Here is a 26862-nt window from a genome sequence, read left to right on the forward strand (position 1 = left end):
ACTTTGGGAGGCCGGGGTGGGAGGATCACTTGAGGCCAGGAGTAACAGCCCAGGCAACATAGCAAGACCCTATCCCTATTTACCTTAAAAATAATAAGAACTTAACCCCCAGTGTGATGGTATTTGGAGATGGAGCCTTTGGGAGGTGGGTTAGGTCATAAGAATGGAGCCCTCATGAATAGGATTAGTGCCTATAAAAGAGGCCTGAGACGCTGGGTGTAGTGGCTCCACTTCTGTAATCCCAGCACTTTGGGAGGCTGAGGTGGGAGGATTGCTTGAGGCCAGGAGTTCAACACCAGCCTGGGCAATGTAGCAAAACTCTGTCTCTACAATAAATAAATAAAATTGACTGAGCATGGTGATGCACACCTATAATCCCAGCTACTTGGGAGGATGAGGGAGGAGAATCACTTGAGCCCAGGAGTTTGAAGCTGCAGCGAGCTATGATCACGCCACTGCGCTCCAGCATGGAAGAGAGTGATATCTCATCTTTAAAAAAAAAAAAAAGGCACTGAGAGCTCCCTTCCCCTTTCTGCCATGTTTGGACACAGTGAGAAGACAACAATGTCTGAACCAGGAAGCTGGCCCTCACCAGACACCAAGTCTACTGGCGCCTTGATCTTGGACTTCCCAGTCTCCAGAAATAAATTTCAGTTGTTCATAAATTACATCTATGGTATTTTATTGTAGCTGCCCAAACAAACTAAGACAGAACTTAAAAAAGGAATTACACTTCTTATTTTGTATCTGTTTTCAGAAATAAAACATGACCTAGAGTCTTACATCCTGTGGAAATCCACGCTAAGGAGATACAGAATCCTCTCTTGATTTTATGAGCTGTTATGCAACTGCAGTTTATTTTGAAACAAACTGGCCCAACAGAGCACTCAGGCACATAAGCTGAAAGTAACAACTCATGGTTCGAGAGTTTTCTTTAATTCATGGAGAGTTCATGTTTAATTCATGGTTATTCAAGCCCAAGGTAACTGCATTCTCACTGCTTGTTGAAAGAACGGCCTTGGGAGATTTTTTTCCAAGGACACTGCTTTGGAAAGAAAATAGGATGCTTTTTCTTGATTCTTAAGAACCGCACATGCTGACAACGGGTGGACACGGTCAGCGGGTCGCTACTTCTCACCATTCTTCATTTTTGTTATTCAGTCTCCTCACAGCACCCCAAACCCTGTTTACTGACTGCAGCGGTCAGATCTGAAGCATCCTCACCCGCAGCAAAATGAGGCAGTCTGTCAATGTGGTGACGGACCATCGCCATCTGGTGGCGATGGAGTGACTGCGACACTTAGTGGGCGGGGAAGGAGGGTAGAAGCGAGAGAAGAGTTACTAAGAATGTACCAGGCATGATGCTAGATGCTTCACAAGATCATTGCACTTTTATCCTCACACACACAAATGTGAGGATGCCGTCACTGCCTCTGTCTCAGAGAGGAGGAGATTATTGCTCCAAGGGCTTCATTAATACGTAGCTCGCCCAAGGACAGAGCTGGTGATACATCCAGCGTACAATGGAGGCAGGTCTCTCCCATGCCAAAGCTTTCCTTCTCTCTTCGATGCCATTGTTCCCACCAGCTCTGGAGATCTGACATTCTAGAAATATGCTAAAAACATAGAACAAGGATGCTGATTTTGAGATGGCAATAGGGTGGATGAGGAATGGATGAAGTATAATAATTGGAAAGAAACATAGTTTTTAGTTCCTGCCATGTCCCAAATCCTATGCTGGGTGCTTTTTGTTTACCGCCTGCTAATCTTCAGGCAAAGGAGAGGAGTAGAGAAGCCCTAAGGAAGTAACCCTTAGGGGACAGCACATGGGAAAGCCCTGACGTACATGACCTATGGCTGCATTTGGCTTAGTTCAGGAAGAGCTTACCAATGAAGCCCTTCAATGAAGACGATGAAGAAGGAAGTCAAATTCAGTGTTCTGGGGTCACAACCCAGATTCCGACTATCTCCTCAAATACCTGGGGAGGCGTGGGTGGATGTGTAGTGTACATGGACGGCTGCACATTGGGTGAGCTCTGGCACTCTTACTGAAATTAAAATGTCAATGCTGAGAAGGGCCTTTGCAACAAGACCAATCCCCTTGTCTTACTGACAAGAGGACTGGGCCCAGAGAGTTGGCCAAGGGGTGTGGCTGAGGTCACATGGCTCCTGGGGCTCATGTAGCTCCCTGGTGAGCTTCTGAGTCAGAGGATCCAGGTGACCTGAGTGGGAGCTGGGGTGTGTGTAAAGATCACCTACTGATCTTGGCTGGTGGCAGAGCTCAGGTTTCTTGGCCACTCTCGGGGCCATGCCGGGGCTCTGCCACCTTGGGGTGGGCCTCATTTTGGATCAGAAGATTGGGACTTTGACAGCTGATGATAATCATTTTGGGACACTAGTCACGTCTGTTCATCAATTACTCATTTAGCCGTATTTATAAGGACAGTGGACTAAAGAAGCAAATCCAAAGGCTCAGGAGTGAGCGATTGGCCAGGCAGAGAGAGTCTAACGAAAAGGCACGAGGCTACTTGTTTGATATCTTACGGTTTTGAAGAGCTATTAAATAAGCAAATTAGCAAAAATGTAGTCACTCTAAGTTTCTTCTTTCATCATTCAACAATATTCTGATCTACGCATTGTAGGCTGTTTTCTGTGTGGGGATTGCCATGGTCTCACAGTGAATGCCAGCCTGTGGCACAAGAGGGCTGTGGATTCTTTGAAACTGGATACAGGGAGTGAGGAAGGCTAATCTTGGCAATTTATGATTTTTCCCCCTTTTTTTGTTTTGAGATGGAGTCTCTCTCTGTTGCCCAGGCAGCAATTTATGAATTTTAAAAAGATTGACCATGAATATGTCAGTTAAATTATATGGAATGGTTGTCTACTTGTACTCAAGCATTGCCAATTTGTCACCTAGGGCATTACTTTTCAAAAAAGTGTATCTTGATTAAGATAAATTCAAAATATGAAAATCAATTACACATCATCAAATTTCTCTGACTAGCAAACTTCTCTCATGCTTTAAAAGTATGGTTTGGCCTATTATTGGCATTTAACTCTTGGGGATCATTGCCTCTGTAATCCGTGGGGCACACATGCTTGTGAACAAACAGATGAGAAGTGCTTACCTCTTTGTGGTCTCCACCTTGGAGGGGTCCGGCAGGCAGGAGAGAACCAGGGACTGGAAGCTTTTCCAGTGCATTATTCCAGGAATAATGTCCTGTAAGGAAAGTCAGCACACGGGTGCTACATGGGAAGCAACTGTTTGGTGAGGTAACGTTTCGGAAGGACTTTTGTTTTATTCAACTCTTTTTTCAGTCTTAAAAGGCTAAGCAGCAAAATCTGTAATTTCATTCAGTTTGGATTTTTCTGAAGCAAAAAGGCAATTGCTTCAGCAAAGCACATTAAACAATGCAACACAGAATTAGAGACAAAGGTGAGGTTTGCTTCCCATTAGGCACTTGTACAAGCAACATGTCCTCGGGATGGAGGGCAGCTGCGGCCTTAGAATCTGTTTTGTTTGTTGTGAATGTGATGCTAATGCAACACTCGGAGAGGAAGGCAGTTCATCCAGTGGCACTCCAGGCGGGAGAGCTGCACATGCGCACCACGTGGGAGGAGAGCGCTGCAAGGAGACCCCGGCTGGGCTGAGTGCAGGGTGCATGATAGAGACAGAAGGGAATCTGGCTGGAGAGCCAGGCAGGTCACAGGGGCACTGTGGGCCAAGCTAATGAGCTTGGAGCTCCTCCTGCAGGCAGTGGGGCCCACGGAAGGCTTTTGAGCAGGAAATGACAGGATCAACTTGTGCCTAGAAAAGTTCCTTGGGAGAAAGAAAGATTTCTGCGAAGGGAAGGCGGACTGCAGCAGCAGTGGGCCACAGGCTAGACTAGAGGGAGGTCTGCAAATCTGTTTGCTGTGTCAGTGGCACACTGGTGGCCCCCCGGGGTGGTGAGATGAGGGGAATGTGGGAGGAGGGAAAGAATCTCATAGGTAACTGCACAAAGTCCATAAAACAGAAAGGCAAGTAGGTGACACAGGAAGAGGAGGCAGTTTAGGGTGTGGCTTGGCTGGTAGAAGTGGGGAGAGAGATCATAATCTGAGTTAAGGGTTGATTGAGTTTGAAGGGCCTGTGGATTACCCTTAAGGGGTGTCGGGGGATATTCAGGTCAGGGTGGTTCCCTGTGGGGGAAGTAATTCCTTGGGGCCACTTCTTTGCATGTGTCACACCACCACCTTGTCCATTCTGGTTTCTATACTTGGGGTCAAAGAGAGAGGAGGTCAGACCAAGGGTTTGCGCATACTATATGGCCGTTTTTACATGATTGAAATACGAACACATGAACGTTAGGTACAGCCTTCCAAAGGAATGTTGACAAAGGGCAGCAGGCAGCCCGAGAGGCAGGTGTGGTCAGGACAAGGCGGTGCAGGGTCACCACCTGTACCCCTTTAGGGTTGGCGGTATGGGGGCGGTGTTACCATTCTTGCTCTGCAGCTGTGGCAGCAAACCTTCTTTGTCTCAATTCCAGCTGTGACCCTGTCCTCGTCCCCTGCCCCTCCCTGCAGCCCAGGGCCACTCTGCCAGTGAGCCTGGTGACGACATTACCGTGTGATGGAGAAACTGCTTTTGGGTGACAGGAATGCTGGACCCGTGGTGGGACTCTTTGGTGATTTTGTACTTCGGGTGAGAGCATAGATGGTAATCTATTGACGTTTCTGCGTAGGTCAGAGGATGCATTACAGCAAATAATCCTGGGTTGGGATTCTGCCAAAGACAGGGAAAAAATATTCTTTTTTGTTTATCAGTTTCTTTTTTTTTTCTTTTTCTTTTCTTTTATTTTTTTATTATCATTATACTTTAAGTTCCAGGATACATGTGCATAACGTGCAGGTTTGTTACATATGTATACTTGTGCCATGTTGATGTGCTGCACCCATCAACTCGTCCTTTACATCAGGTATAACTCCCAATGCAATCCCTCCCCCCTCCCCCCTCCCCACAATAGGCCCCGGTGTGTGATGTTCCCCTTCCCGAGTCCAAGTGATCTCATTGTTCAGTTCCCACCTATGAGTGAGAACATGCGGTGTTTGGTTTTCTGTTCTTGCGATAGTTTGCTGAGAATGATGGTTTCCAGCTGCATCCATGTCCCTACAAAGGACACAAACTCATCCTTTTTTATGGCTGCATAGTATTCCATGGTGTATATGTGCCACATTGTCTTAATCCAGTCTGTCACTGATGGACATTTGGGTTGATTCCAAGTCTTTGCTATTGTGAATAGTGCCACAATGAACATACGTGTGCATGTGTCTTTATAGCAGCATGATTTATAATCCTTTGGGTATATACCCAGTAATGGGATGGCTGGGTCATATGGTACTTCTAGTTCTAGATCCTTGAGGAATCGCCATACTGTTTTCCATAATGGTTGAACTAGTTTACAGTCCCACCAACAGTGTAGAAGTGTTCCTATTTCTCCACATCCTCTCCAGCACCTGTTGTTTCCTGACTTTTGAATGATCGCCATTCTAACTGGTGTGAGATGGTATCTCATTGTGGTTTTGATTTGCATTTCTCTGATGGCCAGTGATGATGAGCATTAAGCCAGGGATAGGACAGGCATCAGCTAATGCTGTCTGTGGCTCCCACTAGCACTAGCACTCTGTGACTCCACGTCAGCTTCTCTGGAAAAGAAGCAGGAGAGCAGAGGTGTCTTCAAGCCAGCAGCGTTTAAAAAATCATAGTCATTCATAAACGTCACTTTTAAGGCTTAAGAGCTTCATTACATACCATATGGGTTTACTAAACTCACATGAAATCACAGCTTAAAACAGCTTTGAATATTTGTTTCTAATGCTGATGAATTAGGGAGTTATTAAATGAGCAAACTGGTTTAAAAAAGCAAATGAGCTCTGGTTTTGAAAACAAAAATAGGCTTTTAAAAGCTACTTTAAAGAGATGACAAAAAAGAGGATGACATTTGATGTATCAGGAAATGTCAACATTTAACATTGTTTTGGTAATGTGTTTAATTCAGGAAGGCTCCATTTGGAAGTAGTATCTGGTTTTAAGGGAGATCCTGTTTTTTATTAATTTTCCAGCAGAACTAATGGAGGCACAGAGCAATTATATCAAAATACTAAAATACAGAGCCTTTTACTGTTCTCTCAGAGGCTCGTGCAACAAGAACCCTATTCTTGTTCCAAACAGCAACATAGCACCCCCGCCAGCTGTCTAATTTCAGATGTTTGATGTTTAAGAACCACTACACTGAGATTCTGTTGTTTGTCTGACTTTTTTAAACAAGTTAAAAAACCCCACAAAACCACTTAGCCTATGGAAATTCAATCTCACTGCCAAGAAACAAATGTCCCCCCAAACTTAAATGACATGCAGCTAGACCTGAACGCATTCCAGCATCCAGAGGCAAGGTGGGGGAGGGCCCAGCGGTGGTGAGTCAAGAAGGCTGGAAAGGCGGTAAGCGTTAGTGCAGAGGCTGCCGAGCCACTTGAGGGCCAGGATGAGGGCCTGGGGCAAAGGTAGGGAGAGGGCTCTGGACTGAACTCCTGCATATAAAGGAGTGGGGAGGGCAGGGAGGCAACGATGGCCACTGAGGGGGTCTGAGATGCCCACAGTAATGTGGAAAAAAGCATACACCTTGGTAAGCACTTGTGGTTGAGGTGGGATTTAGGGAGGCAGTGTGATGGGGAGTGGGGCTGGGCCCACCCTATGGGGATAGTGTGAGGGTAAAGGTTTACAACACCAGGGGAGGGGAAATGCCCTGTGTGGCCTTCAGGAGTGTCTTCTACCCTGGTTGACTGAGGACATGTGAAGCTGCCATGTGGCTGGCTCTCTCTGCCTTGGGCCAAGCGTCATGAACGCAGTCTTTTTGGAAATGGCAATGGCACTGTCTCCCGTAGTTGTCATCCTTCAGATCCCCATTGCTACCAGCGTAACTGGTCTGAGTGGTCACCCCATGATGCCTTTAATTTTAATTTTCCTAAACTAACGCATGCATATGGTAGCAACTCACCTCGGCTGCAAGGATTTGTGAGGAAAAGCAGTGGTCTTCCGCTGGCCCTTCTTGTTACCAGGCCCACATCCCAGAGGCTGCTTCTTTCCCGTGTTTCTGGCTTTTGTGACTCTAGTGGTCACCACCCTAACTCTAAACATCATGCTTATTCTTCCATTTCTTGATTGTCAACCTCAGGCAGTATCTACTGACTCATTACTATGCAAGACAAGGACTTTGCTTATGTACACAAATGCCCCTTCCAAACTTCTCCTTTCCTGTTTTGAAGGTTGCCTTATTCTGCCGTTGGTCACCATTGTGACTTGAAATGATACACACATACCCCTATTTCTTGTTCATCATCTTTAGTTGAGTATTTCAACTCCCCTTCAGGTGAAATGAAAACATCATTCTTCTGCTTTCCTGTACCTTATTTTCTTGCTTTCGCAATTTTCCTTTGATATTGTTGAGATCCTTAACATTTGCCTTCCAGAACTACAGCCAGACCCTCATGCTTTGCTCATAGGCTGTCTCTAAAAGTTGAAAACTAATAAGTAGTATTTACTTTCTCTCAACTATGTAAATATGTTTCTCTGCCAGGCCAAGTCGAGGCTTGGATTACGGGTTTGGCTTATTTACTTATTTATATTTTGGCTAAAGGTTCAATATCATGACCTGCGGGCCACCATTAAAGAAGAGTTCTGATATCATGGCCAAATGTATTATATTTTTAGATTTTCCATCAGCTCTTAAAAATCATGTCAAATTTTAGTTTGGTTTCCTATTTTGAGCACATACTGATATTCAGTTGATTTCCCCTCTTGTAGATTATAATTGCTTCTTCTTTTCTTGATGTGCCTTTATACAATCCTTGAGTGTTCCAGACACTCAATTGCACTGTTAGTGCTTGGAGCCTACCCTTTCCTAGACACCTCTTTCTCAGAGCCCTTTACCCTCCCTCCTCCAGGCTGAATGCCCAGAGATCAGCCCAAGACTTCACTATAATGCTTCACCAGTTGTAACCACTACAGTGTTTCCTTTCTTTCCTTAGGGTCTCCTAATTCTTACTTTTACTGCTGTACTGATATATAGTTGATGTACAATAAATGACACATATTTAAATTACATAGTTTGATATGTTTTAACACTTGTTACACCTGCAAAACCATTGCCGTCATAAACATAATGAACATTTCCATCACCCCCAAGAGTTATTTCATGCCCCTCATCATTCCCCCATCCTCACTTCCTGCCCCTCCACACCTATGCACCCAACCCATCTACAGGCAGCCACCAATCTTTCTGTCTCTGTAGATTACTTTAGATATTCTAGACTTTTATCTAAATTGAACAAAACAGCATGTAATCTTTTTTGTCTGATTTCTTTTACCCAAGATAATTACTTTGAGAATCATTCACATTTTTATATACATGAAGAGCTCATTCATTTCTATTACTGAGGAGTATTCAACTGTATGGTTATGCCACAATTTGTTTATCTGTTAACCTGCTAATGGACACTTATTTTCCAGTTTGGGGAGCACTGGAAATCTGCTATGAATATTCTTGCACAAGTTTAATGCTTCCATTTATCTCGGGTGAATAGCTAGGAATGGAATAGTTGGACATATGGTGGGTGTATGTTAACTACTAACTTTGTAAGAAACTGCCAAACAGTTTTCCAAAGTACTTGTACCATTTTACATTCCCACCAGCAGTTTTTCAAATTGTAGGTGTTCTAACAGAGAGAGCTCATTGCCATTTTAATTTGCGTTGTTAATGATGCATTATTCTGTGCATCTTTTTGTGTGCGTATTTGCCATCTGTATATCTTCTTTGGTGAAGAATCTGTTCAAATCTTTTGCCCATTTAAAAATTGGATTGTTTGCTTGCTTATTATTGAGTTCTGATAATTTTTTAAAAAATTATTTATTGTATTGTGGTAACAACACTTAGCATGAGAACTACCCTTTTAACAAATTTTTAAATGTGCATTATTGGCTCTAAGTGCGATGTTGTACTGCAGATTGTGAGAGCGGATTTATCTTTCTTGACTGCAACTTTATGCTGTTGCCTGGTAACTCCCCATTTTCCCCTCTCTTGGCCTCTGATAACCACCATTCACTCTTTGATTCTGTCAATCTGGCTATTATCAACATCTCATATTTGTCTTTCTGTGACTGGCTTATTTAGCTTGGCATAATGTCCTCAAGGTTTATCAATGCTGTTTTGCGTATTACAGAATTTCTTTCTTTTTTAAAGGCTGAATAGTATTCCACTGTCTGAATATGCCACTTTTTTTATTCCATTCATCTGTTGATAGATTTTTAGATTGTTTTCATATCTTAGCTATTGTGAATAGTGCTGCAATGAACACAGGAGTGTTAGTATCTCTTTGATATTCTGATTTCTTTCTCTCTATTTTTTGAAACAGGGTCTTGTTCTGTCACCCAGGCTGGAGTGCAGTGGCACCATCATGGCTCACTGCAACCTTGACCTCCTGGGCTCGAACGATCCTCTCGCCTCAGCCTCCCAAATAGCTGGGACTACAGGCTTCTGCCATCACGCCTCACTAATTTTTTTGTAGAAATAGGGTGTTGTTATGTTGCCTAGGCTGGTCTCAAACTCCTGGGCTCAAGTGATCCTCCTGCCTTATCCTCCCAAGTGTTGAGAGTACAGGCATGAACCACCATGCCTAGCCCTGATTTTAATACTTCTGGAAACATATCCAGAAGTGGGATTGTTGGTTCACATTATTATTATTACTGTTATTATTATTATTATTTGAGACAGGGTCTCACTCTGTTGCCCAGGCAGGAGTGCAGTGGTGAAATCACAGTTCACTGCAGGCTTGAACTCCTGGGCTCAAGGGGTCCTCCTGCCTCAGCCTCCCAAGTAGCTAGGACTATAGGCATGTGCCACCACACCCAGCTGATTGCTGGATCATATGGCAGTTCTATATTTAATTTTTTGAGGAACCTCCATACTATTTTCTACAGTGGATGTACCATTTTGGATTTCTACCAACAGTGTGTAAGGATTCCACTTTCTCTACAACTTCCTTAACACTTACTGTGTTTTATTTTTTTGGCAATAGCCTTCTTAACAGATGTTAGGTAATATCTCATTATGGTTTTGATTTTTTTTCTGATGATTAGTGGTGAGCAGTTTTTTCATATAGCTGTTGGCCATTTATAAGTCTTCTTTGGAGAAATGTCTATTCAAGTTTTAACCCACTATTTAAAATGAGTTATTAGTTTTTTTTTGTTTTTTTTTGTTTTTTTTTTTGAGACGGAGTCTTGCTCTGTCACCCAGGCTGGAGTGCAGTGGCGTGATCTCGGCTCACTGCAAGCTCCACCTCCAGGATTCACGCCATTCTCCTGCCTCAGCCTCCTGAGTAGCTGGGACTATAGGCGCCCGCCACCATGCCCAGTTAATTTTGTATTTTTAGTAGAGATGGGGTTTCACCGTGTTAGCCAGGATGGTCTCAATCTCCTAACCTTGTAATCCACCCGCCTTGGCCTCCCAAAGTGCTGGGATTACAGGCATTGAGCCACTGCACCCAGCCAGGTTTTTTTTTTTTTTTTTTTTGTTTTTTTTTTTTTAACTATTGAGTTGTAGAAGTTTCTTATATATTTTGGGTATTAACTCCTTATCAAATATATAGTTTGCCGACTATATTCTGTAGGTCACTTTTTCATTCTGTTGACTGTTTCCTTTGTGAATTTTGACAGTTCTTTATATATTCTGGATATAAGTTCTTAACAGATATGTGATTTCCAAATATTTTCTCCAAGTCTGTGATTTATATTTTTATTTTCTTAACATTAACAGAAATTCTTAATTTGGACAAAGTCCAATTAATCCATTTTTTTCCATTTATGGATTGTGTTTTTTTGGTGTTTTATCTAAGAAATCTTTGTCTAATTGGAAGATCACAAAGATTTTCTGTGTGTTTTCTAGTAGTTTTACAGTTTCAGGTTTTCTATTTAGGTCTATGATCCATGTTGTATTAATTTACATAGATGGTGTGAGATACTAATTGAAATTCTTGTTTTTATTTTTGGTAAATAGATATCCAAATGTTCTAGCACAATTTGTTGAAAGGTTATCTTTTCTCTGATGAATTATCTCTGACCTTTGTCAAAAATCAATTGATGATAATGTATGAATGAATATATTTCTGGATCCTCTATTCTGTTCCATTAATCTGTTTATTTCTCCATTTATTTAGGTTTTCTTTGAATTCTCTCAGTAATGTTTTATAATTTTCAGTGTACTGATCTTATACATGTTTGTCATATTTATCTCTAATTATTTCACATGTTTTGATGCTATTGTTAAATGATATGGCTTTTGAAACTTAAGTTTCATAATGTTTATTGCTAGTATACAGAAATATGATTGATTTTTATATGGTGATTCTACATCCTGCAATCTTGTTAAATTCCCTTATTAGTTTAAGTAGTTTTTTTGTAGATTTCATTGTATTTTCTTGATAGACAATCTTTTTTTTTTTTTTTGTAAATAAAGATGGGTTTATATCTTCTTTTCAAATCTGGCTGCCTTTTATTTATTTTTCTTGTCTTGTTACATTGGCTACACTTATAATCCTGAATAGAATTAGTGAGAGCAGACATCCCTTGCCTTGTTCTTGACCTTAGGAGGAAGGCATTCAGTCATTTACTACTCAGTTTGATGTTGGCTCTAGGTTTTAAATAGATGACTATTATTTGGTTGAGAAAGTTCCCTTCTATCCCGCACTTGCTGATAGCGTTCATCAGGAATGGATGTTTGATAATTTTTCTGTTACTATTGAGATGTTTTTCCTTTTTAGAGTGTTACATGTAAACTACAGTGAGTTTTTAATGTTAAATTAATCTTGTATTCCTGATTCAAGCCCCTATTTGGTTATGATACATTATCCATTTTATAAAGCAATTAACTTGATTTATTAAAATTTTGTTAAAAATATTTTCATCTATGTTCATGAAGGATATTGATCTTTTCTTTTTTTTCCTGTAATATCTCTGTCTGGCTTTGGTATCGGAGTAATACTAGCCTCTGGAATGATTTGGGAATTAGTCTCTTCTCTTCCATTTTCTGGAAGAATTTGTGTAGATTTTGTATTATTCCTTCCTTAAATATTTGGCAGAATTCCATAGTGAAGGCATCTGGGCCTGGAGGTTTCTTTGTGGGAAAGTTTTCAACCAAAAATTCAATTTCTTTAACAGATATAAAGCTACTTTGCCGAGCGTGGTGGGTCACGCCTGTAACCCCAGCACTTTGGGAGGCCGAGGCAGGTGGATCACAAGGTCAGGAGATCAAGACCATCCTGGCCAACATGGTGAAACCCCGTCTCTACTAAAAATACAGAAAATTAGCCGGGCATGGTGGGGGGGCACCAAGTAGTAGTCCCAGCTACTTGGGAGGCTGAGGCAGGAGAATGGTGTGAACCCGGGAGGAGATGCTTGCCAAAATTACATCATTGCACTCCAGCCTAGGGGACACAGCGAGACTCATCTCGGAAAAAAAAAGCTATTTTGGCTATTTATCTCCTCTTAAATAAGATTTTACAGTTTGTGCCTTTTAATGAATTTGCACATTTAAGTCATCAAATTTACTGGCATCAAGTTTTTCATAATATTAACTTCTTATCTTTTTAAAATCTGTAGAATATGTAGTGATGTCACCTTTCTCATTCCTGACATTGGTAATTTGTGCCTTTTGCCTTTTTTCCTGATCAGTCAAGTTACAGGTTTATCAATTTTATTGATCTTCTCAAAGAACCAGTTTTTCTCTATTGTTTTTCTGCTTTCTATTTCATTTTATTTTCTTTTGAGATGGAGTCTTGCTCTGTTGCCCAGGCTGGAGTGCAGTGGCATGATCTCAACTCACTGCAACTTCCTCCTCCTGGGTTCAAGCAATTCTCCTGCCTCAGCCTCCTGAGTAGCTGGGATTATAGGCAGGGGCCACCACGTTTGGCTAATTTCTTTGTACTTTTAGTAGAGACAGGGTTTCGCCATGTTGGCCAGGCTGGTCTCAAACTCCTGACCTCAAGTGATCTGCTGGCTTGGCCTCCTAAAGTGTTGGGATTATAGGCATGAATCACTGTGCCCGGCCTATTTCATTAATTGTCAATTTGACCTTTATTATTTCTTTTTTCTGCTTAGTTTGGTTTCATCTGCCCTCTTTTTTCTAGTTTCTTAAAGGGGTAGCTTAGGACATTAACTTGAAACTTTTCTTCTTTTCCAATGTAGGTGTGTAGTGCTATAAATTTCCCACAGATTTTTTGTTTGTTTTCATTTTCATTCACTTAAAAATACTTTCTAATTTCTTTTTTAATTTCTTCTTTGGCCTATATTTACATATTATAGATTTTTAGAAAAGATCATAAAATTATTTTCATTAAAAATGAAGGAATTGCTAAAAGATGGAATCATTGATATTCTCCAAAAAACAAAGGCTGGCAAACAATTTTAAAGGTCAGATATTGTTTAACACTTGAAATTCCAAAGGGAAAAAATATTCCCAAAGAATGCTCTTTTTCCTGTAGAGTAATTGCTGAAATAAAGGAACACAGAAAACAAGGCTTCTGCCAGTTGCCACTTACAAAAATATACAGAGGATCATAATCCAGAGACATGGCTAAGGCCTCAGGTGGTTTCATGCTCAAAACTGATGTCTTGCCAGAGAGCTGAGTTGTGGAGTCTTGTTTTGGAAGGGCTACGATGGTGGTGACTTCATCCTAACAAGGACCAAGGGCAGCACGTTAGTTTTGATGCCAGGATAGGAGGGAAAAGATGAGGGAGATTCTGGAAGGTGGGGGTGTGTTACCTCAGCTCCTTGCTTTAGGGCTCGGGCAAGCTTTTGAGGTCTGTAACTTGTTGAAGACTTGTGGACAGAGAATGGCTGATATCTCTTAATTTTGTACAGTTGAGGAACCTGAAGGTGAAAGAAGACTGAAAATCCTTAAAAACCTGTTACCATTTGGTGGGATCTACTTCTCAACAACAGCATTTCCGAGCTTCCTGGTGGTAAAAGTAAGACAAGAACCATGTTGCAGTCATCGGATTGTGGCTATTGTTAGTTTGGACCAGGCTGGACAGACTTTAGTGAAAGTCCTGAGCCCTGCTCTGGGTTTCGGCACACATGAGTGTTCATGATTACTCAACCATACTACATGGCTTAAGTGTAGAAGGACACCAAAATATTTTCATTTTCAAAAACAGAAGTGGTCATATGTCTCAAGAAAGGCTGACTAATTTTTTCTCACTTATCTTATATTTTTTCTCGAAGTTTCTAATATATGTAGTTCAGATAGCTTCATATATGCATGATATAGATATATCCACAGAGTAGAAATCCTGGTTTGCATAAACCACACTATGAGAAAAGAATCTGGTGTACCTCCCATATGTTATCCAATAGCAGCAGAGTGTGCCACACAGTGTAATCTGCCATAAAGCAAAACTATATAAAACACTGCAATTCAAATTCAAGAATATCTTGTTTACTTAATAAGAAACTCAATTAATTAATTCTATGTGACAGGTCTGACCTGCAGATTGAAGAAGGAATAACTCTGCTTGATTTGAACTTCTGAAGACTTAATTGGGACCAGTCCAAGGCCATCAGGAGCCTAAAATGTAAAGGAAAAAAAGAAAAAGAACAGAGAATCACCACTGAGCAAGAGTGGCTATGCTTCTGTTTCCATTACATTTTGAAACATTAATGACCAGTTCTACTCTCAGAGCAACTCCTCCTGCAACCACAGTTGCCACTTGATCTATAAGGCAGGAAGGCGGCCCTGATCACCCCCTCCTCCATGTCTCCTAGCGGATGTGAGTCTCTTTTATTTTCTGCGGTTGTGGAGGCTGCAGTGTGTCACTCAGAAACTCCTTCAGGTTTGAAGGACTCAGCCAGGAGTGTAGGGATAGAAACGTCTCTTGGGGGCAGGGGAGCCCTCTTCAGGGGCTGCCTCATCTGAAGGGCACTGCCTCCATCAGGGTCAAGCGCTCCTCCCAGGCAGCTCACCTCCATGGCTGGTTGAAGCCACGGGAATCATGCTGCGTCCTCTCACCCTGTGCCAGCCTCAGAGTTCTCACAGGCCCACCTAAGGCCTTTGTTGAGGTGGACCCCGGTCCTACTTCTCTCTCCACCCAATCCTGTCCCCTCTGCCTGCCTTCCACAGGTGCGAACCCCCGAAGCACTACCTAATACACTTCCTGCATACTAGTCTGTCTCAGACATCCCGAGGATCTGGATGGTGCCTGAATATGACGGGCACTCAAAAAACAGCATACATCTCCTAATCTAATATGCCATCACTAAACTAATATGATGAAACGTTAATATGCCACAATGATACCATTTCCCAATTTCTAGATGCTAAGTGTAAGAAAAAGGCATCTTAGAATTGATGAAATACAGTATTTATGAAATAAATTAATAGTTTTTTTTTTTATAGACAGGAATGCTGAGCACTCTATTTTTCAACAACGCTGAGCAGCAGGGAAGTCTTTGTAGCACTAAAAGATCAAATGAAACATGTCAGCTTCAAACTATTCAAAAATAATGAGGGGGCTCCACTGCACAGTGACGATCTCTTTCCACCCCATCAACCTCTTCACCCCATTAATTATCGAGTGTCAGACATTTATTGTTGCTTGAAAATCACAGGATTTTTATTTCTTAGGAACTAATTATTCTGCTCTTTTAAGTCATACAATTATCAAAAGCAGAAAACGTATGGAATTTCTAAATTCAGTCCCGTAATTCTTGAGTAGATTACCTGCAATGCTTAACAAATATTTTAGAATGTGAATGATGTTTATTCTTTGAAATTAACAAAATATTTTGCACATGCACTTGCAATATTGATTTAAGTATACTTTTTATTACTAACGATGTGAACACGAGCAACATTTTATTACTGGCTATGTGAATGTGTGCTTCAGTTTCCTCATTTGAAAAATGGTAAACCTATCATGTAGATTTGTTGAAGATTAAATGAGGTGATATACTGGAAGGACTTAAGACACTGCCTGAAGTATAGTAAATACAACATAAGGGTTAACTCTTACTTTTTCAATAATGCACCATTGTGCCCATAAGGGAAGAAGGATGAGCCATTACACCGCCTGCTACCCCAAGAGAGAAAGATACACACACACACACACACGCACACACACAAATGCACACGCACACCCCAGAGAGAGAGAGAGAGAAGTGGATTGTGAGTCTGATGGGTTAGATTGTCAGTTTCTGGGACCACATTCCCTTCTTATGAGGTCAGGCCCAGACTTGAGGGCTGCCCTTCCCTGACTTCTACAATTTGCCCAGGCAGCAGAAGGGCCCAGCTGAGCAGAGCCTGCCTCCCTGGGCCAGGTGGGGCCCTCTGGGTTCCTCTCTCTTCCCTTCTGCACTCAGGCCCAGTTCCAGGACAGTTGGGCGGGGGTCAGTGCTCATGCTGCATTTCAGGCTGGGAAGGACCAGCCCAGGTTACCAGGGAGCTCTGTGCAGGTGTATTAGGAGCAAGGCAGATGGCAGGAGATGATCCCTGGTTTTCCACTGGTAGTACTCTCCTGGTCTTCCTTTGGAGCCTCTGGGAGGAGGTGAAGGGACTAAGACGGAAGGGCTTGCCTTGTATCTGCCCAACACGATCATGATCATGTCCAGTCCCTGCCACCAAGTCTGACAGCACCTACCAACTCGTTAGAGTCCTGGGGCGAGCTGCAGTCTGGGAAAGCGAAGGGCAGCACCTCATTGGGCGACACAGAGAATCGGCTGGTATAATCATCCTGACTGCTCCGCTTCAGGAAGAATTTGAAGAAATTCACCTCTATGGGTGAAAAAAAACAGCACTTTTAGGGGGTACTAAAGGTATTTTCATGGGAAACCACCACATATATTTGCATATTTTCCATGTACCAATTAGTGGGTGTGTGCGTGTTTATATATATATATATATTTCCACTTTTAGTGTCCCATTGGTTCCTTACCTCAACCTCCTTTCCGGTTAAAAAATTTTATCTTTATTTCCAGAAAATTATAATTCACAATTAAAATATCTCTGATGAATTAAGGAAAGAAAATGATTAAAGAAGTAAATGAAGACATTTTCTATACATCCCCACACAATTCACAAGTAAATTTTATAATTTTTCAGGAAAAAGAGTTTCTTTATTAATAAACTTCAACACCAGAGATAAAAAATAATATAGGAGGAAAAAAGAGAATCATTAAAATGTTATACAATGTTTTGAAAAACAAAATACACATTTGGGTCTCAGTGGAGTGGCAGATGGGAGTGTGGTTGTGCCTAGGGAGGACGGGGAAGCCTGAGCCAGGCTCAGAGGCTCAGGCCGGGAAGGGAGGAAGAGTCTGGAAAGATCCGGGCCTGCTAGTGGGCTGGCATACAAACTGTGGATTGGGAATATATGTATTGGGAGAATATGGTGATATGGTGTTAGGGCTCCCAGAAGCTACTGAGAGTGGGCCTCCAACAGTCCCAGCCAAGCTGGGCATCAGAGGATTGGAATTTCTTTCTTTTTTTGTTTTTTTTAGAGACAGGGTCTTGCTCTATCACCTGGGCTTGAGTGCAGTGGTGCGATCACAGCTTACTATAACCTTGAGCTCCAGGGCTTAGCTTATCCTCCCACCTCAGCTTCCTGAGTAGCTGGGACTACAGGCATATGCCACCAGTCCTGGATAATTTTTAATTATGCAGGGGTCTCAGTATGTTGCCCAGGCTTGTCTTGAACTCCTGGGCTCAAGTGATCCTCCCACCTTGGACTCTAAAAGAGTTGGGATTATAGGTATGAGCTACAGTGGTCATGGTGGCCAGGATGGAAATTTCCTTAACTTAAGGAAATACAATACAAGATTAAAAGGCTTAATGTGCAAATGGTAGGTTGAGAAAATACCAAATTCAGCCAGTCAATCAGCAAGTATAAATGATGACTACCCTAGTCTCTGGTGACAAGAGGAAGCAGAGGGCACAAAACAGGAGGTCGAGCCACAGCCACACTTCACAGACATTACAACTTGGTTTGGGATTGGGTGACCTTGTTCATTACCAAGTGGGTAGGAATTTCAGCCAAACCTGGCATGGAGATCCACTTTATATCATGAGATAGGCTGAATAATGGCACTTAGAGGTATCCACATCCTATTCCCAGGGGCCTGTGAATGTGTTATCTTCCATGGTAAAAGACACTCTGCAGATGGGGCTCTGTGATGGGGATTATTCTGCACTAGACAGGTAGGCCTTACGTAATCAGAGTCTCCATAGGAAGGAAACGGGGGATCAGACTCACACAAGGAGATGCGAGGACAGAAGCAAGAGGTTAGGGTTATGCGGGGAAGGGGCCATGAGCCAAGGAATACAGGTGGACTCCAGGAGCTGGAAAAGGCAAGGACTTGCAAGCCCCCGGGCGGACTGCAGCCCTATCAACACCTTGGTTTTAGACTTCTGACCTCCAGAACTGTGAGATGATAAATTTGCCTTGTTTTAAGCCATTAAGTTTAAAAGGCTTAATGTGTAAGTGCTGGGTTGAGAAAATACCAGATTCAGCCAGTCAATCAGCAAGTATAAATGATGACTACCCTAGTCTCTGGTGACAAGAGGAAGCAGAGGGCACAAGCGATTTGTTACAGCAGGGATAGGAAACTAATATGTGTGACTGGTGAAAATTTTTTATTTGCATAGGGCTAACTTCATTCCAAGGAAAATTCGCACTCAGAGGCATGATCAGTCTTGGCATCTCTGTGCTTTGCAGCCATACTTCACCTTGTGCCATCGATTGTTTTGCTTGGCCGATCTTTCTCAGTACACTCTCTTTGTCCATTTCACGAACAGCACTCAGCATATTGAATAATCGTCCCTGAATCATGACCTGAAATTGGAGTGGATCATGATTTCAAATTATTAATCAACACATGCTCATTTTGGCATTCAACCTAATTCACTTTCCCCAATCACACTAAGAGCTGAGACTGCCACTGTAAGTCAGAGTTCACAGGGAGTGAGTGTGGCATGTTACTCTCCCTAGACTGCAGTTACAGAGACTTCAAAGTCCGGGCAATACTGAATTGCCTGAATACAAAAAAGACCAAGTTGTCATCTGGCCTTGTCTCACCCAATTTATGAGCCTTGATTTTCTCATATTTCCAGTGTGGAAAGAATGACTAGTTCTTTGTTGTTTCTTCTGGATATATCTGAATAGTAATGCTAGCACTGTGCTATTTTCAGAGTTGGAGGACAAATGGCACAGGTGATTCTGCAGTAATAGCACTGGGGGTTACGGGCAATGGTAACTGCATACCAATGAGCTTTGCCTTCAGAGCAGATGCTACTGCAGGTGAGTGGTACCTGAGCCCAGAGCTGTGGTTGAGGGGATTGTTCATTCTATAATTTACATCACTTTCCATTCTGTAAGCAGCTCTTTTTGTTGTTGTTGTTGTTGTTTTTTAAATATATACTGTAAGTTCTGGGATACATGTGCAGAACATGCAGGTTTGTTACATAAATATACACGGCCATGGTATTTTGCTACACCCATCAACCCGCCATCTATACTAGGTATTTCTCCTAATGATATCCTGCCCCTAGTCCCCCACCCTCCAACAGGTCCTGGTGTGTGATATTCCCCCTCCCTGTGTCCATGTGTTCTCATTGTTCAACTCCCACTTATGAGGGAGAACATGTGGTGTTCGGTTTTCTGTTCTTGTGATAGTTTGCTGAGAATGATGATTTCCAGCTTCATCCATGTCCCTGCAAAGGACATGAACTCATCCTTTTTTATGACTGCATAGTATTCCATGGTGTATATGTGCCACATTTTCTTTATCCAGTCTGTCACTGATGGACATTTGGGTTGGTTCCAAGTCATTGCTATTGTGAACAGTGCTGCAATAAACTTACATGTGCATGTGTCTTTATAGTAGAATGATTTATAATCCTTTGGGTATATACCCAGTAATGGGATTGCTGAGTCAAATGGTATTTCTGGTTCTAGATCCCTGAGGAATCGCTACACTGTCTTCCACAATGGTTGAACTAATTTACACTCCCACCAGCAGTGTAAAAGGATCCCTATTTCTCCACATCCTCTCCAGCATCTGTTGTTTCCTGACTTTTTAATGACCACCATTCTAACTGGTGTGAGAGGGTATCTCACTGTGGTTTTGATTTGCATTTCCCTAATGACCACTGATGATGAGCTGTTTTTCATGTTTGTTGGCCACATAAATGTCTTCTTTTGAGAAGTGTCCGTTCATATACTTCACCCATTTTTTGATGGAGTTGTTTGTTTTGTTCTTATAAATTTGTTTGAGTTCCTTGTAGATTCTGGATATTAACCTTTTGTGAGATGGATAGATTGCAAAAATCTTCTCCCATTCTGTAGGTTGCCTGTTCACTCCGATGATAGTTTCTTTTGCTGTGCAGAAGCTCTTTAGTTTAATTAGATCCCATTTGTCAATTTTGTCTTTTGTTGCCATTGCTTTTGGTGTTTTAGTCATGAAGTCTTTGCCCATGCCTCGGTCCTGAATGGTACTGCCTGGGTTTTCCTCTAGGGTTTTTGTGGTTCTAGGTCTTATGTTTAAGTCTTTAATCCATCTTGAATTAATTTTTGTATAAGGTGTTAAGGAAGGGGTCCAGTTTCAGTTTTCTGCATATGGCTAGCCAGTTTTCCCAACACCATTTATTAAACAGAGAATCCTTTCCCCATTGCTTGTTTTTGTCAGGTTTGTCAAAGATCAGATGGTGGTAGATGTGTGGCATAATTTCCGAGGACTCTGTTCTGTTCCATTGGTTTATATATGTGTTTTGGTACCAGTACCACGCTATTTTGGTTACTGTAGCCTTGTAGTATAGTTTGAAGTCAGGTAGTGTGATGCCTCCAGCTTTGTTCTTTTTGCTTAGGATTGTCTTGGCTATACAGGCTCTTTTTTGGTTCCATATGAAATTTAAAGTAGTTTTTTTTCTAATTCTGGGAAGAAAGTCAATGGTAGCTTGATGGAAATAACACTGAATCTATAAATTACTTTGGGCAGTATGGCCATTTTCACAATATTGACTTTTCCTATCCATGAGCATGGAATGTTTTTCCATTTGTTTGTGTCCTCTCTTATTTCCTTGAACAGCAGTTTGTAGTTCTCCTTGAAGAGGTCCTTCACATCCCTTGTAAGTCATATTCCTAGGTATTTTATTCTCTTTGTAGCAATTGTGAATGGGAGTTCACTCGTGATTTGGTTCTCTGTTTGTCTATTATTGGTGTATAGGAATGCTTGTGATTTTTGCACATTGATTTTGTATCCTGAGACTTTGCTGAAGTTGCTTATCAGCTTAAGGAGATTTGGGGCTGAGACAATGGGGTTTTCTAAATATAAAATCATGTCATCTGCAAAGAGACAATTTGACTTCCTCTCTTCCTATTTGAATACCCTTTACTTCTTTCTCTTGCATGATTTTCCTGGCCAGAACTTCCAATGCTATGTTGAATAGGAGTGGTGAGAGAGGGCATCCTTCTCTTGTGCCAGTTTTCAAAGAGAATGCTTCCAGGTTTTGCCCGTTCCATATGATATTGGCTGTGGGTTTGTGTTGGGAGCAAGTCCCCCAAAATCTGGCCATAAACTGGCCCCAAAACTGGCCATAAACAAAATCTCTGCAGCACTGTGACATGTTCATAATGGCCCTAATGCCCAAGCTTGAAGGTTGTGGGTTTACGGGAATGAGGGCAAGGAACACCTGGCCTGCCCAGAGTGGAAAACCGCTTAAAGGCATTCTTAAGCCACAAACAACAGCATGAGCGATTTATGCCTTAAGGGTATGTTCCTGCTGCAGTTAACTAGCCCAATCTATTCCTTTAATTTGGCCCATCCCTTCATTTCCCATAAGGGATACTTTTAGTTAATTTAATATCTATAGAGACAATGCTAATGACTGGTTTGCTCTTAATAAATATGTGGGTAAATCTCTGTTCGGGGCTCTCAGCTCTGAAGGCTGTGAGACCACTGATTTCCCACTTCACACCTCTATATTTCTGTGTATGTGTCTTTAATTCCTCTAGTGCCGCTGGGTTAGAGTCTCCCTGACTGAGCTGGTCTTGGCAGGTTTGTCATAAATAGCTCTTATTATTTTGAGATATGTTCCATCAATACCTAGTTTATTGAGAGTTTTTAGCATGAAGGGGTGTTGAATTTTATCAAAGGCCTTTTCTGCATCTATTAAGATAATCATGTGGTTTTTGTCATTGGTTCTGTTTATGTGATGGATTATGTTTATTGACTTGAGTATGTTGAACCAGCCTTGCATCCCAGGGATGAAGCTGACTTGATCGTGATGGATAACCTTTTTGATGTGCTCCTTGATTCGGCTTGCCAGTATTTTATTGAGAATTTTTGAATCAATATTCATTAGGGATATTGGCCTGAAATTTTCTTTTTTTGTTGTGTCTCTGTCAGGTTTTGGGTATCAGGATGATGCTGTCCTTATAAAATGAGTTAGGGAGGATTCCTTCTTTTTCTATGATTTGGAATAGCTTCAGAAGGAATGATACCAGCTCCTCTGTGTAACTCTGGTAAAGTGTGACTGTGAATCTGTCTGGTCCTGGGCTTTTTTTGGTTGGTAGGCTATTACTGTCTTGATTTCAGAACTTGTTATTGGTCTATTCAGGGATTCGGCTTCCTCCAGATTTAGTCTTGGGAGGGTGTATGTGTCCAGGAATTTATCCATTTCTTCTAGATTTTCTAGTTTATTTGAATAGGGTTGTTTATAGTATTTTCTGGTGGTAGTTTGTATTTCTGTGGGATCAGTGGTAATATTCCCTTTATCATTTTTTATTGTGTCTATTTGATTCTTCTCTCTTTTCTTCTTTATTACTTTGGCTAGCAGTCTATCTATTTTGTTAACCTTTTCAAAACACCAGTTTCTGGATTCATTGATTTTTTGAAGGGTTTTTTGTGTCTCTATCTCCTTCAGTTCTGCTCTAATCTTAGTTGTTTGTTTGTCTTCTGCTAGCTTCTCTAGTTCTTCTAATTGTGATGTTAGGGTGTCGATTTCAGTTTTTTCCTGCTTTCTCCTGTGGGCATTTAGTGCTATAAATTTCCCTCTAAACACCACTTCAGTTGTGTCCCAGAGATTTTGGTATGTTGTGTCTTTGTTCTCTTTGGTTTCAAATAACTTATTTATTTCTGCCTTAATTTCGTTATTTACCTAGTAGTCATTCAGGAGTAGGTTGTTCAGTTTCCATGTAGTTGTGCAGTTTTCAGTGAGTTTCTTAATCCTGAGTTCTAATTTGATTGCACTGTGGTCTGAGAGACTATCATGATTTCCACTCTTTTGCATTTGCTGAGGAGTGTTTTATTCCCAATTATGTGGCCAATTTTAGAATAAGTGTGATGTAGTGCTGAGAAGAACGTGTATTCTGTTGATTTGGGGTGGAGAGTTCTGTTTATTAGGTCCACATGGTCCAGAGCTGAGGTCAAGTCCTGAATATCCTTGCTAATTTTCTGTCCCGTTGATCTTTCTAATATTGAAAGTGGGGCGTTAAAGTCTCCCACTATTATTGTGTGGGAGTCTGAGTCACTTTGTAGGTCTCTGAGAATATGAATCTGGGTGCTCCTGTATTGAGTGCATATATATTTAAGACAGTTAACTCTTCTTGTTGTGTTGATCGCTTTACCATGCCCTTCTTTGTCTTTTTTGATCTTTGTTGGTTTAAAGTCTGTTTTATCAGAGCCTAGGATTGCAACCCTTGCCTTTTTTTTTTTTTTTTTTTTTTTTTTTTTTTTTTTTTTTTATATGACAGAGTTTCACTCTTCTTGCCCAGGCTGGAGTGCAATGGCATGATCTCGGCTCACCACAATCTCTGCCTCCCGGGTTCAAGCGATTTTCTTGCCTCAGCCTCCTGAGTAGCTGGGATTACAGGCATGCACAAGCACACCCAGCTAATTTTTGAATTTTTAAGAGATGGGGTTTCTTCATGCTGGTCAGGCTGGTCTCGAACTCCCGACCTCAGGTAATCCACCTGCCTTGACCTCCCAATGTGCTGGGATTACAGGCATGAGCCACCGTGCCACCATGCCCAGCCAACCCCTGCTTTTTTTTTTTTTTTTTACTTTCTATTTGCTTCGTAAATATTCCTCCATCCCTTTATTTTGAGCCTATGTGTGTCATTGCATGTGAGATGGGTCTCCTGAATACAGCACACTGATGGATCTTGACTCTCTATCCAATTTGCCAGTCTCTATCTTTTGATTGGGGCACTTAGCCCATTTAGATTTAAGGTTAATATTGTTATGTGTGAATTGGATCTTGTCATTATGATGCTAGCTGGTTGCAGTTTCTTCATAGTGTTGATGGTCTTTACAATTTGGTATGTTTTTGCAGTGGCTGTTACCAGTTTTTCCTTTCCAAATTTAGTGCTTCCTTCAGGAGCTCTTGTAAGGCTGGCCTGGTGGTGACAAAATCTCTCAGCATTTGCTTGTCTGTAAAGGATTTTATTTCTCCTTCACTTATGAAGCTTAGTTTGGCTGGATATGAAATTGTGGGTTAAAAATGCTTTTCTTTTAGAATGTTGAATATTGGCCCCCACTCTCTTCTGTCTTGTGGGGTTTCTGCCGAGAGATCCACTGTTAGTCTGATGGGTTTCCCTTTGTGGGTAACCTGACCTTTCTCTCTGGCTGCCCTTAACATTTTTTCCTTCATTTCAACTTTGGTGAATCTGATGATTATGTGTCTTGGGGTTGCTTTTCTCGAGGAGTATCTTTGTGGTGTTCTCTGTATTTCCTGAATTTGAATATTGGCCTGTCTTGCTAGGTGGGGAAAGTCTCCTGGATAATATCCTGAAAAGTGTTTTCCAACTTGGTGCCATTCTCCCTGTCACTTTCAGGTACACCAATCAAACATAGGTTTACTCTTTTCATGTAGTCCCACATTTCTTGGGGGCTTTGTTCATTCCTTTTCATTCTTTTTTCTGTAATCTTGTCTTCACGTGTTATTTTATTAAGTTGATCTTCAATCTCTGATATCCTTTCTTCTGTTTGATTGATTCAGCTCTTGATGCTTGTGTATGCTTCACGAAGTTCTCGTGCCATGTTTTTCAGCTCTATTAGGTTATTTATGTTCTTTTCTAAACTGGTTATTCTAATTAGCAATTCCTCTAACCTTTTTTCAAGGTTCTTAAGCTTTCTTTCATTGGGTTGGTACATGCTCCTTTAGCTTGGAGGAGTTTGTTATTACCCACCTTCTAGGCCTAATTCTGTCAATTTGTCAAACTCATTCTCCACCCTGTTTTGTTCCCTTGCTGTCGAGGAGTTGTGATCCTTTGGAGAAGAGGCATTCTGGTTTTTGGAATTTTCAGCCTTGTTGCGCTGGTTTTTCCTCATTTTCGTGGATTTATCTATCTTTGGTCTTGGATGCTGGTGACCTTTGGATGGGGTTATTGTTTGGACATCCTTTTGGTTGATGTTGACGCTATTCCTTTCTGTTCGTTAGTTTTCCTTCTAACAGTCAGGCCCCTCTGCTGCAGGTCTGCTGGAGTTTGCTGCAGGTCCACTCCAGACCCTGTTTGCCTGGGTATCACCAGCAGAGGCTGCAGAACAGCAAAGATTGCTGCCTGTTCCTTCCTCTGGAAGCTTCATCCCACAGGGGCACCCGCCAGATGCCAGCTGGAGCTCTCCCGTATGAGGTGTCTGTCAACCCCTGCTGGGAGGTGTCTCCCAGTCAGGAGGCACAGGGGTCAGGGATCCACTTGAGGAGGCAGTCTGTCCCTTAGTAGAGCTTGAGCACTGTGCTGGGAGATTTGCTGCTCTCTTCAGAGTCAGCAAGCAGGAATGTTTAAGTCCGCTGAAGCTGCGCCAAAGCCACCCCTTTCCCCAGGTGCTCTGTCCCAGGGAAATGGGAGTTTTATCTATAAGCCCCTGACTGGGGCTGCTGCCTTTCTTTCAAAGATGCCCTGCCCAGAGAGGAGGAATCTAGAGAGGCAGTCTGGCTACTGTGGTTTTGCCGAGCTACAGTGGGCTCTGCCCATTTTGAACTTCCTGGCACCTTTGTTTACACTGTGAGGGGAAAACCGCCTACTCAAGCCTCAGTAATGGCAGAGGCCCCTCCCCCCACCAAACTCGAGAATCCCAGGTCGACTTCAGACTGCTGTGCTGGCAGCGAGAATTTCAAGCCAGTGGATTAGCTTGCTGGGCTCCATGGGGGTGGGATTCACTGAGCTAGACCACTTGGCTCCCTGGCTTCAGCCCCGTTTCCAGTGGAGTGAATGGTTCTGTCTCACTGTGGTTCTCACAGTGGTTCTAGGCGCCACTGGGGTATGAGAAAAAACTCCTGCGGCTGGATTAGTGTCTGCCCAAACGGCACCCAGTTTTGTGCTTGAAACCCAGGGCTCTGGTGGTATAGGCACCCGAGAGAATCTCCTGGTCTGTGCGTTGCGAAGACCATGGGAAAAGTGCAGTATCTGGACTGGAGTGCACCGTTCCTCATGGCACAGTCCCTCACGGCTTCCCTTGGCTAGAGGAAGGAGTTCCCCAACCCCTTGCATTTCCTGGGTGAGGTGATGCCCCACCCTGCTTTGGCTTGCCCTCCATGGGCTGCACCTACTGTCTAAACAGTCCCAATGAGATGGGCCGGGTACCTCAGTTGGAAATGCAGAAATCACCTGTCTTCTGCATTGGTCTCACTGGGAACTGCAGATAGGAGCTGTTCCTATTTGGCCATATTGCCAGCCAAAATGGTTCTTTTATTTAACAAATATTATAAAGTGGATACTCAGTGCCCTGTCCTGTGCAAGGCACTGGAGATACAGTGAGGAGCCAATAAATGTACTACCCACAAGGA

General features: G+C 42.2%; 1 protein-coding gene across 5 annotated transcripts in view; it reads right to left on the reverse strand.

Annotated features, from left to right (window-relative positions):
* The window catches only part of CFAP221 (cilia and flagella associated protein 221), a 113901-nt gene that overhangs the window by 14822 nt on the left and 72217 nt on the right, over positions 1 to 26862 (reverse strand). For all 5 annotated transcript variants that reach the window (XM_015109927.3, XM_015109923.3, XM_028830641.2 and 2 more), the window contains 7 exons: positions 18805 to 18910; positions 16721 to 16854; positions 14572 to 14652; positions 13848 to 13955; positions 13624 to 13758; positions 4604 to 4762; positions 3129 to 3220 (listed from right to left, as the gene is read on the reverse strand). In XM_015109927.3, coding sequence (XP_014965413.2) covers positions 3129 to 3220; positions 4604 to 4762; positions 13624 to 13758; positions 13848 to 13955; positions 14572 to 14652; positions 16721 to 16854; positions 18805 to 18910 — 815 coding nt within the window. The remainder of the gene's footprint in view (positions 1 to 3128; positions 3221 to 4603; positions 4763 to 13623; positions 13759 to 13847; positions 13956 to 14571; positions 14653 to 16720; positions 16855 to 18804; positions 18911 to 26862) is intronic.

Source organism: Macaca mulatta, chromosome 12, assembly GCF_049350105.2.
Source record: "Macaca mulatta isolate MMU2019108-1 chromosome 12, T2T-MMU8v2.0, whole genome shotgun sequence".
Taxonomy (NCBI): Eukaryota; Metazoa; Chordata; class Mammalia; order Primates; family Cercopithecidae; genus Macaca; species Macaca mulatta.